The sequence below is a fragment of the Gobio gobio genome (genome assembly GCF_949357685.1).
Source record: "Gobio gobio genome assembly, chromosome: 14".
Classification (NCBI taxonomy): Eukaryota; Metazoa; Chordata; class Actinopteri; order Cypriniformes; family Gobionidae; genus Gobio; species Gobio gobio.
In genome coordinates this window covers 16,292,944-16,310,245 of record NC_137107.1, presented here as the reverse complement: position 1 = coordinate 16,310,245, position 17,302 = coordinate 16,292,944, and the positions used below count along the sequence as shown (strand labels likewise).

Sequence of the window (17,302 nt, the reverse complement as noted above, 5' to 3'; positions counted from 1 at the left end):
GAAAAAGCATGCGTCACGCATGTGATGATGGAGCCGTGCGTCAATCCTTAAAGTACCTGCTGCCAAATTATGAGATAATATAAAAATTATTTCTATATAATATTTGCAGTTTTCCCCAGGTTATCGATGTCAAAATTGTGGCTAGTAACTAAAACCACTAGCCACAGTGGCTGGTGAGCAAAACATTTTAATGTCAAGCCCTGTATGCAGTATGCTGTCTGTCATTCTAGAAATGCATTAGCAGCAATTTTTAATTAAACCAGACTTAATTTAGGATTAACAGAATTCCAGTTAATCTAGGTTTACTTTAAAACTAAAACAAGGGGAAAAAATAGGGTTTAAAGTTGGAGCAGTTGAACTAATAGATAAACCTTAATTTAATCCAAGTTTATTTAGTCATTCATTCTGTACGCATTTTTTTTTTGTTAGATGTGTTTGTTGGAAATATAGACATTTATTCATATAAATCATATCAGAAGACAGAAGTGATAAGTTCAGGGAAAACAATATCTACAGCTCTGGAAAAAATTAAGAGACCACTTAACACTGATTTCTTAATGTTAAGTGGTTTCTTATTTTTTTCCAGAGCTGTATTTCTAAACAAATCACTGAATGAGGACATGGTTCTCATTATAAGGAGCGGCAATTGACATCATAGTTGACATTCTTACGTCTCTGCGTTACCTCAGCCTCATTACCCTTGAGGAATGTGAATTCATATTAAAATACTGGAGTACTGCATTCTGACCTTTGACTTTGCACTCTCAGGAGATCAAGCGACTCAAACAACAGAAGATTGACAGCTCCAGCAGTTCGACAAGGACTGTCGTTACCAAGAGGTGTGTGTGTGTTTGTTTTAAATTGCTTATGAATTGTCTGAATACTACGTGAAAACGTAATGGCTAAATTGTCATTCAAAGTCCTTATGGTCATTGTGAATTTTTTCTTATCATGGAACAGATACGCGAACCAGTACCCTATACTGGGCCTGCTGAGTGATGATTACAAGTACACACCACCTATTAAAGAGGACAGGACCGTCATCTTCGAGACGACGGGGGAGGTCACCAGACGACTAAGCTAGATTGTAAGACTTGAAATAGTTTGGAATGGGAGGCATTTCTTCAGGTGTAGTGTAGAAATGGCTTTTTACCATAGTCACTTAAAAGGGGTCATGTAAATTATTAAATGTTCTATGATATTTTGAAGGGGGAAAAAAGCTTTTTGGAAAGGAGTGAGTTTACATAGAGGTCTTAAAGGTACAGCAACCAAAAAAGAAATACCACAAATGCTCATGTAAAGCTAAATTCTGAATTGATTGGATAATTTATTATATTTAATGTTACATACTTACCCTACGATTAAAAAGTTTGGGGTCAGTAAGATTTTTTAAAATTGAGACTTTATTCAGTAAAGATGCATTAAATGATAACAAAACGACAGTAAAGACATTTATAATGTTGCAAAAGTAACATTCTATTTCAAATAAATACTGTTATTTGGAACTTTCTATTTATTAAAACGTGAAAAAAACACTTCCACACTCAATTAAGTATAGCACAACTATTTTCAGCTAATAGTAATGCAAAGAAATGTTTATTGGGTCAAGTCAGCATATTAGAATGATTTCTGAAGGATCATGTGACACTGAAGACGGGAGTAATGATGCTGAAAATGCAGCCATTACAGAATAAAATATAAAAATAAATATATAAATACACCAGTGAGCCAAAACTTTATGCCTAATATGCCGTTGGTCCTCCGCATGCTGCCAAAACAGCCCTGACCCCTTTGAGGCATGGACTCAGCAAGACCCCTGATGGTGCCCTGTGGTATACATCTGGCACCAGGACGTTAGCAGCAGATCCTTCAAGTCCTGTAGGTTGGGAGATGGTGCCGCTGTGAATTGAACTTGTTGGTCCAACAATTGGATTGAGATCTAGTGAATTTGGAGAGGGGAAACACCTTGAACTCTTCATCATGTTCCTCAAACCATTCCTGAACAATGTGTGCAGTGTGGCATGGTCATTATCCTGCTGAAAGAGCCCACTTCCACCTGGGAACATCATTGTCATGTAGACTGGTGGACAGGCGGACTGCAATAATGTTTACGAAGATGGCAAGTGTCAAATTTACGTCCACATGAATGGCAGGACCCAGGGTTTCCCAGCAGAACATTTCCCAGAGCATCACACTCCCTCCGCTGGCTTGTCGTCGTCCCATAGTGTATCCTGGTGCCATCACTTCCTCAGGTGTCATCATAGGCACTCTGATGGGTCTGCAGCCAATATCCATAACCATAAATAATGTTTTGTGTGACTTGTGCCACAGTATACCTTCTGTTGGCTCGGACCAACGGGATAGCCTTCATTGCCCTCGCGCATCGACAGCTGTTAGTAAATTCTCATGACTGCTGAGACTGCTTTGCCCCAGTCGCCTTGCCATAACAATTTGGCCCTTGTCAAAGTTGTTCAGATCTTTATTCCTGCCTATTTCTCCTGCATCCATCAGGTTGATTACAAGAACTGATTGTTTGCTTACCATCTAATCTGCCCAGACCTTAATATGCAGTCTTGTTAGGAGATGATCAACGATATTCGCTTCAATCTGTGACTGGTCATAATGTTTTGGTTTGCCAGTGAATATAAATATAGATTTATTTATTTATTTTAAATAGTAATCATATTTCACAATATTAACGGGGTTTTTTTTATCAAATAAATGCAGTCTTGGTGAACATAAGACTTTCCCAAAAAAAACCATTAAAGGTGCACTGTGTAAATTTTAGCGACTTCTAGCTTTGAGGCCATTCACCCCTCCGTTTCGAAGCACATAGAGATGCTACGGTGGTCGACACAGGACAAAGGTAATGTCATCTGAGACAGCAGAGAGTAGCTAGCGCTCTATAGAGCAGTTTGTCCGTTTAGGGCTACTGTAGAAACATGGCGGCGCAAAATGGCGACTTCGCTGTAAGGGGACCCGCGTTGTATGGAGATAGAAATCGGCCATTCTAAAGGTATTAAAAACATAACGGTTAATTATGTAAGGTCTTTATACTCCACTGAAAACATAGTTATGTATATTATATTGCGTTTCTGTCAATAGATCCTCATAAATATTACACACGACACCTTTAAATTGTACCGACCTCAAACATTTGAACGGTAGTAGGGTAAAACAATCATTTACTTTGGCTAGAGTTTTCTGGGTACGTGTATATTTATATTTATGAGGAAAAAAAAGAAAGTAGTACAGAAAGAGGAAAAGTGTTTACTTCAGTTGCTCTAGAAGTTTCACATCAATTCCATCATTTCACACCTTGTCAAGAGCATTTATCTTAAGCATGTGTTTGTCTGGGAACAGAACACTGAAGTACACTGTTCACTAGTTAATAATAGATCGCTCCCTGGCGTAGAGGGCCAATGCTAAATTCTACTTCTGGCATAAATGAATGATGTCATTGAACTCTTTTTTTTTTGCCAGTGATCTCATTATTTTATACACAAAAAAGATGATGCAATAAAGCAGAATGCATATTTAATCACAGTTCTGCTTAGACAAACAATTGCCAGTAAGCACCACAAAGACCACAGAAAATAGACATGCTGTGTTCTTGCACCACTTATAATTTCTACAATAAAACTTGCTGTATGTTGCTGCATTTCAGCTCTGTACAGCCCAGTGAATGTTTACATCGACACCAGCAGTGCCAGAACATCTTTACACAATGTGTTGAGTTGACAAATCTTGCAGTCACATTTATTTTCAGAATAAATGAAGCAATTTTTCAAAGTCTCATCGCTGGGCGTACTTTCTGGGAAGGAAGCCAGTGTGTCTGTAGCCATTGAGTTTCCTACAAAGAATTTCGGTTACTACGAAGAATGTCAGAGCGATTTGCCAGCAACATTTTTATCACTCAGTAACTGTAGTATAACTATACTATACGAAACAAATCCTAAAATCTGAAAAACTGCTTGGCATTGTAATCAGATAAGATGGTTATCCGGTGAATAGTGAATATAAAATATGTTTTCCCACTAAAATACAGCATACAAAAGTAGGTGTCTAGTGAATTTGTCCATGTGTGTTCTGTTATTACCAATCCTAAAAGAGCTGTTTCTTTCTGACAGGAATGAACAGGACGAAGATTCAGAGGCCTCGCTGTTTTTCCCGTCCGAATCTCATTCCCTCCTTCTCTCCCTGCATGCCACGCTCTTCTCAGTGGCTCCTATTGGTGGCGGTGGCGCTGACTTTTAGTCTTTAGTGTTTGGAATTGGAGAATGCCGTATGAAGTTTGAACCAACCACAGCATTTAGTGACACGAAATCTTCCAGAAGCATCTTGTTTATTACAATATAGCGTGACTACTGATATTTTTATATTTGTGTCTCATCTCTTCATATGATCTCTAGTCAACACTACTGTAAGGATGTAAATATTTGGAGAGAAATCACTTGCAAAATCATATTCGTTGACTGGAATGTATGTCAGTAATGAAAAAGGTGATTGCTGGTTTTCTTATTCATTTGGGTACATGAATTATGCTAATTTTATTTAATTCGATGCTTTATATAGAAAACGATGCATATGGGTAGTAGTGGTCGACCGATACACGGTTTTCAATAGCAGATATATGGAGAGCAGGAGGACCCACTAAATACAAAAAGTTTGGGGTCAGTAGCATTTTCGGTAACACTTTATTTTACAGTGTCCTTGTTACATATGTTACATGTACTTACCATGTAATAACAGTAAATTATGCATAATTACATGCAACTAACCCTCAACCAAACCCTTACACTATTGTAAGTACATGTAGTTAATTAATATTACTCGGTACTTAAATAGATAATTACACTGTAACAATGACACCTTTTAATAAAGTGTAACCTCATTTTCTAATGTTTTTTTTTCTAAAGTCTCAACAAGAATGCAAAGCATATTTGATTAAAAATACATTAAACAAATATTGTGAAATAATTTTATTACATTTTCAAATTCTTGTCGTGGCAAAGATGAATTTTCAGCATCATTCTGCATCAGATTCTGTCACATGATCAATTAGAAATCATTCTAATATGATGATTTGATGCTTAAGAAACATTTATTATTATCAATGTTGAAAACAGCAGTGCCGTTTAATATTGTTGTGGAAAGCATACTTTTTCCAGGATTCTTTGGCGAATACAAAATCGATATATATTTTTTTAACAATGTAAAAGTTTTTACTCTCTTCTGATCACTTTAATGCATCCCTACTGAATAAAAAGTCTGAATAAACATCTTACTGACCCCAAACTTCTGAATGGTAGTTTATATAGAAAACGTACACGAGAAACACAAAATAAATAAATAAAAATAAGAAAATTATTTAAAAAAAAACAAAAAAAACATCCGTTTGCAAAGCAGTCGGATATTGTGACTGACACAAGGGGGCGCCAACCCACAGATATCAGTTTCTTTTTACAATCACTAGGACCTATTTCCCATTTACTTGGGTCACTTTGTCAAAACTCTTCACACAGTGATCACAACATCAGTCTAAGTGGCTAAACTGTGGATCAGTTATCATGGCTTTGGCTCAAAATGCATTCAGTGACTACATCTTTCAAATAACATGAATCCTTTACTCACTCAGACACAACCACAGTCGAAACCATAATATATGTACCTACAGGCCAATTTGCACGTTTACATACTCTTTTTAAAACTATTAAACTAAAGTTCAAAACCATGCACAATACAAAAATGAATAAGACTATTTGCTACATTTCTATAGTAATACCATATCGAAATATATTCTGAATCTAAAATGTTTCAGTTTCATTACCATCTTAAGAGAACATTTTTTGCTGTAACGTAAACATGGATCATGTAAGTTTCTAGACAGCAGAGTGTCATTTTTGTTTTGTAAAGATATTATGCAAAAGAAAACATTTATAATGCTGCCTGTTTTTAGTGTTTTATGAGTGACAAAGTGTGTTGGGTAAAAAATAAAAATGCTAGTGTTTACGGAAGAACGATTTTATTTGAGACTTTTGCATTTTGAGTGTGAAATTAACTGCTGCCGAGCTGAAATTTGGTTAGGAGAACTGTGTGAAGAAATATTGAGAAATGTGTCTTAGTGATTGTAAAAGAACAAAAACTGTAATAACTTAGATACATCGGTAGACCACTAATATGTAATGTAAGCTGGTGAGGGGTTTTACTGCTTTAAAGTGGTTGATAGCGCATGGGGTAACAGTGACTGGTGTAAGCTATCTAAATTCTCACAGCTATAGGCTACTGTATGTAACATTTAAAAGTAATCTGTCGAATGGTCGATTTAGCCTATGTAAACATTGGTTGTTTTTAAATAAAGTTAATAAACAAATTCTTCATAAGACTCTGACACTTAAAAGGACATTATTTTTGAGTGTGGAGTTTTCTAGGTTTTCTTTTAGTGATGTTGGATAATATCCTGACTAGGAACATCTTTTTATCATTTGAAATGTGTTGGATTGCTCCTTCAAATGCTTTAACTTTACATTCACAGTGTTGCATTTGCAGCATTCATCTCTTTTGGATGAAACTGTTTGTGCTTGAAATAAAGAAAAATTGACCTCTTGACATCAGAGGGTGTTTATTTTTCTCCTAAAATGAACCCGCAGTTTGTCCAGAGTATTCCGATTTATAAATAAAAAATAATAATATTTGGATCGTCATATTAATTGCGTTGTTTTCTTTTATGTCAATAATAGTATTCGTTATTTTAGTGTCACTGATATATACTATTATCGTTTTTGTTAAAAATTTAACTTTGATTTTCTTTTTATATTTTCTGGTTTCACTTTTTAAAAAAATGTATGTGTGATTTTGTCATTTTAATAGTTTATTTTTATGCCTATATATTTTTTTATTTATTACTTTATTTTAGCACTTAAAAGGCTTTGAAAGAGTTAACCCTGGGTCATTCTAAAAACCGGTAAACGGAATTCTGGGATATCACACTGGTCATAATTTACCCGGGGTTAAGAATTCATCCTGGGTATTCATAAATTGACCTTTCACACTACATTCCTAAACCCTGGGTTAAGGTTCTTATTTGCATATTTGCCGTGTCACCGTAGTGTAGTTGAACACAGCAGGCAAGCTTTTTACATTGTGCACTGAGCAATAATGTACGATGACGCATTGCTGCCACATACATATTTTTTCTACTCAATTATGTCGTAATAACGAGATGTCGTTTTAAAAACAACATAATTTTTCTCGTAATAATGAGATGTTATGTTGTTAAAACGTCATTTTTCTCATTACAACAACATATTTTCTCCTTATAAGGACATGTGTTGCGTAGTACGACACGTCCTTATAAGGAGAAAATATGTCGTTTTAACGACATATCTCGTTATTACGAGAAACTTATGTCGTCTTAACGACATAAGATCTCGTTATTGCGAGAAAAGATGTTAAAACGACATAACATCTTATTACGACATAATTGAGTGGAAAATATAATATGTATGTGGCAGCAATGCGTCACCGTAATAAAATGCAATGCTATCGAGTTTATACAGAATGGACATTTGGGACTATAAAGGTAAGAATAAAAGATCTTCTCAACTCAAATTGTCGTGTTTTGCATGAAAAAATGGGCAAGCTTAAGGATTTGAGCGAGTTTGACAAGGGCCAAATTGTGATGGCTTGACGATTGGGTCAGAGCATCTCCACAACTGCACTTCTTGTGGGGTGTTGTCTGCAGTGGTCAGTATCTATCAAAAGTGGTTCAAGGAAGGAACAGTGATGAACCGGCGACAGGGTCATGGGCGGCCAAGGCTCATTGATGCACGTGTGGAGCGAAGGCTGACCCGTGTGGTCCGATCAAACAGACGAGCTACTGTAGCTCAAATTGCTCAAGAAGTTAATGCTGGTCCTGATAGAAAGGTGTCAGAATACACAGTGCATCACAGTTTATTGTGTATGGGGCTGCATAGCTGCAGACCAGTCAGGGTGCCCATGCTGACCCCTGTCAACCGCCGAAAGCACCAACAGTGAGCATCAGAACTGGACCACGGAGAAATGGAAGAAGGTGGCCTTGTCTGATGAATCACTGTTTCTTTTGCATCACGTGGATGGCGGGGTGCTACCTGGGGAACACATGGCACCAGAATGCACTATGGGAAGAAGGCAAGCCGGCGGAAGCAGTGTGATGCTTTGGTCAATGTTCTGCTGGCAATGTTTCATAATGTACAAATGTGGCACCGCAATGCGGGGTTAACACAACCTGCTAACCCTGCTTTTAAATTACAAGTGTGAACATTCCTTTACCTGGGGTTAAAAGCTGTGTTTAGACCGAGGATAACCCGGGATTAAGCGCAGTGTGTAAAGCCCTATAGCCCTATAAAACTAGACTAAAATAGGTTTGCATAAAAATTAAGTCCAGAAATGACTAGTCTATTCACCAGAGGGCGCTAGACAACAACATTTCCTTTCTATCACAGGACAGCTATTAACATTCTCTCCATCTACACAATGAGGTCATTATATTTTAAAGGGCTTGAATACCATTTTGGTTCATTCATATCTTTGATAAAATGGTGAAATTGAAGTATTTCCCTCTTAAATTCTACCTATGATAATTCTAAAGTTAATTTCACAATGCAAACACTAATGACCTTGCATTTTTTTATTTAGGATATTTCAGTGATGTGCATATACTGTATATAAAAATGTAATTTGTTAAAAGTAATATCACAAAAAATCACACATATTGTTTTGAAAGATTGTTTGCACCATAATGCAACATTTACAAAGATCAGATGCAGTAACTGATAATGACATAATCTGAGATAAAAATCAGATCAGATCTTCAGCTAAAATTATACAGACCCTGCCCAAAATATCAGTCCACGCCCATCAGCAAGACCCTAAAGCCCACCGTTAAATGTCCAGCCCAATGCCTGGTGTCCCACAGCACCTACAAAGAGTTTAAGAACAGACATCAACCCAGACTAATGACATTTCCCCCTTCACTCTTTCTCTCTCCGGATGATCCCACGGCCCTGTTGTGCTGTACAGTGCAGTGGGAGAGCAGGGGCAGTAATGCAAAGGCATTGATTATGGCTGATAATTCAGAGCTTTGATGTGGATAATGCAGCCCATCTCTTCCTGCACTGGCCGTTCACTCCCAGCCCCTGGGGCCACAGAGGATATTGGGTTTACAGACACTGCTCAGTCTCTCTCTCTCTCTCTCTCTCTCTCTCTCTCTCTCTCTCTCTCTCCAGAATATCATCCAGTCCATTTCTCGTGCACATTTTTAATGCGCCTTGGACTTTGGCAAATTATTTATTTTTTTAAACAGCTTTGCATTCATTTATAATTCTGAATTTTATGAACTGTTAATATAATTATCAAGAGGAAACACTGGAAATGTTTGATCTTGTGGAGACAGCTTACAAATCATACTAAATTATGTTTTTTTGAAAATGTAAAAATGCAGAAAGTTTTCTGTGATGGGTAGGTTTAGGGGTAGCATTAGTGTTAGAGGAAAGAATATACAATTTGTATTTGTATTATGTATATGGAATGTGCACATAAAACATGAAAATCCAACACGTCTGTGTGTGTGTGTCAGTGTTGTTGTACTCGAGACCGGTCTTGGTCTCAAGAGGACCCTGGATTTTGTTTCAAGACCGGTCAAGACCACAACTGCTGGGATATTGCTAAATTGCCAGTGCATTGCCTGTTTTATTTATTAACATCATTAATGTGATTGGATGTAAAACGTACTGCTTCAGACGCAATCAATAACTTATTTCTAATTTGATTTATTTATTGTGCAGATTCAGAAATTGATTAGGGATTGTGTCAAAAATGTCACCAAAAATGTTTATAAATGTAAAATATTTATAACATGTGATATAATTAACCAAAATCACAAGAGCAAGAGAGCTGTTTTCACAAATTTGAGCATGACTGCAAACATGATATTGCTTTAACAAACATTCAATATATATATTTTTGAAAAACATTATCCGCAACATTATTTATGCATTTGTAATTTACCAATTCAGATGCATCTTCTGTATCACCTCTGTAGCACAGAGATTAATTTAGTTGTTAATGATTTCATTTGATTGATAACAGCTCTATATAGTGTCTTATTCTAATTATTTTTATTATAAGGTATTTATTATAAGCTATATTATAAGTCATTTCTCAGGTGGTAATATTGATCTTTATGAATTTGAGTGCTGGTCTGGTCTGGTCTGGTCTCAACCCCTCAAAGTCTTGGTCTTGTCTTGGTCTCGGATTTGGTGGTCTTGACTACAACACTAGTGTGTGTGTACATGTATATGTAATGTTTATGAGGACACAAATGTGCATAATGACATTGTTATTACAATGTAAACATAGTTCACGGTTAGTGCAAGGGGATAGAATATACAGGTTGTACAGTATAAAAACCATTACGCTTATGGAAAATCCCTGTAAACCACATATACAAGTATGTGTGTGTGCGTGCAACGTATGTGCGTGTGTGTGTGTGTGTGTGTGTGAATACCTGTGTTGCATCCTCTGAGGATGCTTGTGTGTGTGTCAGGATGTGTCTCTCTTGTGTAAATCATGTGTTCCATGATCTTTTTTCCTCTGTTTCTCCAGTGTGTCTCCACTGTATTTATTTAGTTGTGTCTGTTTGTGTCTGGAATCCTTTGCATGCTTGCTTTTTTTTTCACAGACTGTTTTTCCCATTTCCCGTAGACACTGATTCATGTGAATAGACGCAGACACGTTTGACAAAAGAAAGGGACCAACTTATTTTTTGTTAACATTGAGCTATGGTTGACTTAGACTTGAAGAATGTTCAGTTGCATCATTAAATTTCATGCAAAACATGTTTATTTTGAATTTTAGACACAGCATCTTAAATGTCCTTTTGACCCTCTGGTTTTAAAACACACTTTTAACACTAACACTAGTTTATTTTATTTGAAGACCTGAAGACCTCTGTTATTTTTGGCATTTAACAGAATCATGAATTGCCATTTCCACCACATCTCAAATAATGTAATTGTGTCTAATATAATTATTTGGTGGAAATGACACTTTAAACATTTCAGGAAAAAGATGTACTTAATATACACAATTAAGTCATTTTTTTTCATCATGTGTGATTATGTCAAAAATAATGTATTACATAATTACATACTGCATTTGAATTGAATTCGAACTGGTGTTGCAAACAAGATTTTAAGGAAGCAGAAACTCAAAGAATAGATAAACAAAAACAGGCAGTTATGAGTCTGACAACACATTACAGAAATGGATTAAAGTAGGCTCATCAAATATAAAATAACACTGCATAGTGTTATTGAACAATCCACCATAGACAACCCTACATTACCCCACCCCTCCCCCCTTACCTATGTTCTATCTAAACATGGAATATAGATACAAAATCCTTTAAGTGACCCAGCAGTGACCGGGTGCGAACAGGTCGTGGGGAGGAGGAGACTAGATATGGTGCTGATGGGCCTGGACTGGAGAATCCAAAGGCAGAGAAAGTGACGGTCGAGGGCCCAGAGGCAAAGTAAGGTCCGGGTCTGACAGCCTGAGGTGTTGGAGCATCCTGCTCCACTGTGTGAATGGCCTGTATGCCTTGTGTAATGGCTGGACATGGTTTTGGCACTTTACGAAGATGGTTAGACTGCCAGCGGGTGCCTTAGTTCAAAAGGTAAGATGCCAGGCCAAGCTGAAGGGGAATTCTTAAAGGAGAGGACCAGAATGATGCCATCCCCCTGTGAGGACAGCGAACCCTAACCCAGTCATTGACAGCAATGTCCAGCACTCTGGCGTGCTTGAGTCTGTCAAACCGCATTTTCATCCGCCGCTGTTGACAAATGATAAGCCTTTACTCCTGGGAGAGATTTAACGGGTAAGTATTAAGTTGAGTTCCGTACTCAAAATGAGAAAGGCGGGGGAAACGCCCATGGTGCAATGATGTGAGGCCCTGTAGTGCAGCAGGGTGAGGCCTTGGATGGAAGACGGGAAATCACCTGAGAAGAACTGAGGGACATTGTCTATTGTGATCATTTGTGGAAGGTCCCAAGATTAAAACAAAGAGTCAAACAAGTCCACAATGACCTGTGAGGTGACAGAGCAAGTTGTAGTCAATTCAGGCCATTTGGAGTGCAAGTTGTAAACCACTACCAGGTAGCACCGGTTCTGGGGAACCCCGCAAATATCCAACTGCAGGTGCTGGCAGGGTCGAGAGGACCAGACTGGGGGTCAAAGTGGTGGAGGAGGTGAGTGACCTGTCTTACCACCCACAAGGCAGTCTGAGCAGTCTTAGGGCTTTGGTCTCTCCAGCACTCCAGCAGTGCAGGGTGGAAGAACACTGTGTTAACAATTAGATTTAGAATGAACAAATATTGAAAAGGTTGTGTTTTGACTTTCCACAAAATAATCTTGAGTGATATCCGAAATTGATTATTAACCTTTTGAAACGATAGAGCTTTTCTAGTGAATTGAGTTGAATGTGAATCACCATTCCACTTTCACTGTATTGAAAAGAGCTAAGCTTGGACATTCTGCTTAGCATCTTAATTTGTAAAGAAAATAGTCCAGGGTTAGAACAAACAGAGAAAGCAAATTATATGATTAAAATTTTGGGGTGAACCATCCCTTAAAGGGCATATACACTGCTCAACACCAGTGTTTGGAGACTGCAGCAAAAAGATTTGAGTAAGTTTTTCTGGATGTGCTATTAGGCCCTGTCCACTCTACACTCAGCAGGGAGAGAGACTGATTCAGACAGAAGTGCTTCCGCCCCAGGTTCATATTTCCTCACTTCTTGCTGCACTTCAATAATTAATATTCATAATCGCATATCATGTCAGCAGAACACCCTCAGCTTCCTCTGCGGAATGACTGATCCCATCACCAACATCATTTTCCATTGTCACATCAGCATATATGAATAGCTTTATTCTACATTGCATGCAACTGAAGTTGGCAAGCATTGGGCAGCCTCCGGTCACACGATGCCAGTGGGTGGTCACTTAATACAATTAAGTGCAGTGACACAAATATGAGATAAAAAAGGCTAAGAAGTGAACTATTTGCAATATTATTTCTGTTTTTCTCTCTTTCTTTGACTGATCAGATTGCAGTGGGGTGTGGAGGACTTGAAATGAAATTCACCACTGGATTTGGTCCAAAAGCTATAATTGTAGCTGAGTTTCATTACAGTATACATCCTTTTTGATACCCACTATCAACAAGGCGAAACACTGTAATATTAATAACATTAAACTGTAAAGTTTATATTAATGCATAATTTATTAAAACTATATTGCATCAAAGTTTCATCAACTTTTATGCATTTTAAACATTTTTACATTGATTCAAATATAATAAATTAAATAAAACATGATCATGCATAGTTCATGGATCTTATAATTGTTGCAGTAACTGTTATTTGATTAAATTAACTGTTAAATTATAAACCAGAGTGCTCCAAAAGTTGTGATTTTCCAGTTTGTTGTCCAGTTTGATATTCGGACTGTTTACGGACCTGTTGCAGACTTGAGAGGTGTACATTGACAGGGAAATCAGCCTATTCTGTTCTTTAAAAAAATATGAAGTTGTCATTTATTGTTGTTGTTGTTGTCATTGTTTTATCTATTTAATACACACGCGCACACACACACACACACACACGCACACGCACACATGCATATGTTAAACAAGTCACGGATGTAAGACCTGCACAAAAAAGAATCAGGCATTTCTATAGTTGCAGCAGTTATCCAAGATAACCAAGATGGTTGTAGTGTATGAAAACGTGTTATTTTTCTTATTATTTGCATTGTTGCAGCACCTGTTGTCACCCTCCGTCTGAACGTTATATTTTAGAATGCGTCCAAAATCGTGTACTCTCTTAAGTAGGTACTTATTTTGAAAAAGTATTTACTTCACAACTGCCAAAAAGTGTGTTATATATAGAATGAATGTGTGTACTATGAATGTAATCCGGATGTAGTACATTCGCCATATTGTCATTATCATGTGACCTACCAGCATCAGTTGCATCATTCACAAATCCTCTCCTGTGGCCTCATGGGATAGTAAAGTGTTCTACAAGTGCCTCAGTTCAGGTGGCAGTGTGGAGTACACGTGAATGGATCATCTCATCTTTAGCACACAAAATAAACATGAATGAACATCAGAAGGTATGTTGCAATATACAGAGCAACTTGTATCATGCCATGTATCATGCCAATGTTCTCTAGTAAACAATGTCACATAATGTAATATTCAGCATGCTGATGACATCTCGGTTACTGTTATAAATTTCATTCCCTGATGGAGGGATCGAGAGATGGAGAGATTGAATGCTGACACCAGGGGTCACACTTTGGAGGCCCAAACACTACTGATATTTCAGAAAAGGCCAGAGAGAATTGGCGAGTGGAATTTGCATGATGTGCCACTCCCCCGTACATACCAGTACATACGGGTATAAAAGGAGCAAGTGTGCATTGACTCATTCAGGTTTGTGCTGAGGAGACGAGTGTGTCTCGACCATCCAGCGGGTAGTTCAGCGTTGTGGCAGGAGGGACACCACGTCTCATTCCCTTCATCAGGGAACAAAGGTTACAACAGTAACCGAGACATTCCCTAACTGTTAGTGTACTTCAACGTGGTGTCGAATACTGATACTAGGGGTCACTATGTAAAACGCCACTGTGTGCCGGATAACAAGTGCACTCGCAACATTGTTACCTACCCAGCGCCCCACGTAAGCTGTGTAGCCCATTCGGGGACTGAACGGACAATACTTACAATGGGGGTCTATAGGTCTATATGGAACACCTACCTCCGTGAGATCCAACTAAAACCAATCAGTCTGCTTCTTTACTGCCAAGAACTGTTGGGCAAAGTCATTGACAGTGTGACCAAAGAGGCCATCCTGTGAGATGGGGGCATCGAGAAAGCGCACTTTGTCGAGCTCCCTCATATCAGCAAAGTTCAGCCAGAGGTGGCGTTTCTGGACCACTAGTGTGGACAGCATCTGGCTGAGAGCCCGCGCCATAACTTTCATCACTCCAGGAGCAAAGTCAATTGCTGAACGCAGTTCCTGCATCAATACAGGATGGCCATGGCATGCAGGGCGGAGGCGGCATGTCCAGCAGGACTATAAGCCTTCTCCATCAGAGGCGAAGTGAACTTACAGGCCCTGGACGGAAGCCTAGGCGTATTCCAGCAGATGGCAGTGTTTTGCAGGCATTAATGCACCGCAACTGCACGCTCCACCTGCATGCTTTTGGCAGTAAAAGGTGCCTTTCACGACTTCCTCATGCACTTCCTGGAAGAAGGGTACAGGGGCGGGGCACGGCTATGATCCTGCTTCAAAGCCCAGATACCAATCGCCCAATTCTCTCAGCAGCCCGGGCAAGCATGGCCACCAACTCTACGTCATACTCAGATTGGGCCACTGCACCCAAGGGTGGGAGTCCAGCCGAGTCCTCCGCTTGCTCTCCGATGCTGCTGTCAACAGCTCATCCTCATCCGGAGCCTTGAAAGAGAAATCAGGTGCATCATGTGACGCAACGAAAAACCCATCCGAAAGCTCCACCAATGTGCATGACGAGGAACCGCCCGTGGGGACCCAGTGGAAACACTCATTGTTGCCCTCATATCACCATCAGTGCTAGCTCTTTTAGAAAAAAACTTAGAGGATCTTCCAGCAACAAGGTGAATGAGAATTACCGTCTGTTTAGTGACATGTCAACTACATGCAAATTCCACTCGTCCAAATCTTATTGGCCTTTTCTGAAGTATCAGAGGCTCCCAATTGACCTATGGGTAAGCCCCGCCCCCCTTAGTGGCTGTTGCTAACTTGGACAAACAAACTGTCTTACAATGACAGTGTCAGTGTGAAAACCTTATCCCAAATTGGACACAGAATGTAGCGGACCCCCCCGATTGATGTCCAAACTTAAATGGTGGTTTATTAAGTTTATTGCGTACTTTTTCACTCCAAAAAAAAAAAAAATCACAATAAGAGCTGAACAAACAATTAGCATAAGAAGTGCACATTAACGGCTTATTCACACGCATTATCATTAACATACACAACAAATTACAGAAATCATAGTAAACAAACATATACCGACCTTATGCCTTTTCGGGGGTGCTAATAAACTGCAAACTTTGTATCTGAAAACATCTCAGATAAACTGGGAGTGCGAGCTCTTCCTTTCACTGCCCGTAACGCTCCGTAGACTATAATACCCATCATAATAGGAGTCCCTCCTTAGTAAGACAGATAAGGCTGACCTTTAAAATATCTAAACTCACAGAAATGTATGTGTTTTTGACCTACACTGTTAACGTTACATGATTTGAGAACAGTTAGTTATTTCGGTTTGAATGTTAGCAGGGAATCACTAACTTTAATCGTAACCTAATGAGAGTATGACAACCAGAAAATCCTCTCAGGATATCCGGGATCAGTGTTACAGTTTCCAAGACACATCGTTTTACCATTTTTGTAGCATAAACATCATCAAACCGATGAGAGCTTTGGATTTGCCAATGATTTTTTATGGCGCTGAAACCGAAAGATGTCCGAGTTCCGGTCCCAGTGCAACTAATACTCAACTGCCATTGGCTGATCTGCGTTCGAGGGGAGGGGCTTACCGATAGGTCAATTGCGACCCCTAGTGTCAGCATTCAACAACATGTCAAAGTGACTGATAGATAGGGAATTCATAAAATTTTTTTTGCTAAATATATGAATATAATAGTTTATACTTGTATTATTTTTGTATATTAACTACTAATTAACTACTATTAAATACCAACTGACAGGGATCCCTTTTTCCATAAAAAATTGACAACATTCTGCATCTGATATATCCAAATGAATCAATATTGAATCAACATCGAACTCAAATCGATTCAAGAGCTTGTAAATTGGAATCTGAATCAAATCTTGAAATCTTTGTCAAGATCCAGCCTTAGTTAACAATAACAGAATTTTCATATTTGCATGAACCATTCCTTTAAAATCTCAGCGTATCTACTTCATATGACCTGTCAACCCTTGCTCCTGTAACTAGAGCTCCTGTCAAGGGTCACTGGAATCCCCCTTCAACCTCGGCCCTCACATACGCAAACTCTCCTGACACTAAGACCTCTTTAGGATGGGCAAGTATCTTCGTCTTCTCCAATAGGCTGTCACTTTCCCTCAGCCACTTGACTTTTCTTCCTCTGTGCTGATGAAGTTTATTAAGAAATGGGCTTGTCCATC

General features: G+C 38.6%; 1 protein-coding gene across 1 annotated transcript in view; it reads left to right on the top strand.

The window, feature by feature from the left end:
- Positions 1 to 6,696, top strand: part of pof1b (POF1B actin binding protein) — a 34,858-nt gene extending 28,162 nt beyond the window's left edge. The window contains exons 11-13 of the mRNA XM_079834750.1: positions 769 to 839; positions 961 to 1,087; positions 4,131 to 6,696. Coding sequence (XP_079690876.1) covers positions 769 to 839; positions 961 to 1,084 — 195 coding nt within the window. The 3' untranslated portion in view covers positions 1,085 to 1,087; positions 4,131 to 6,696. The remainder of the gene's footprint in view (positions 1 to 768; positions 840 to 960; positions 1,088 to 4,130) is intronic.
- Positions 6,697 to 17,302: the final 10,606 nt, after the last annotated feature.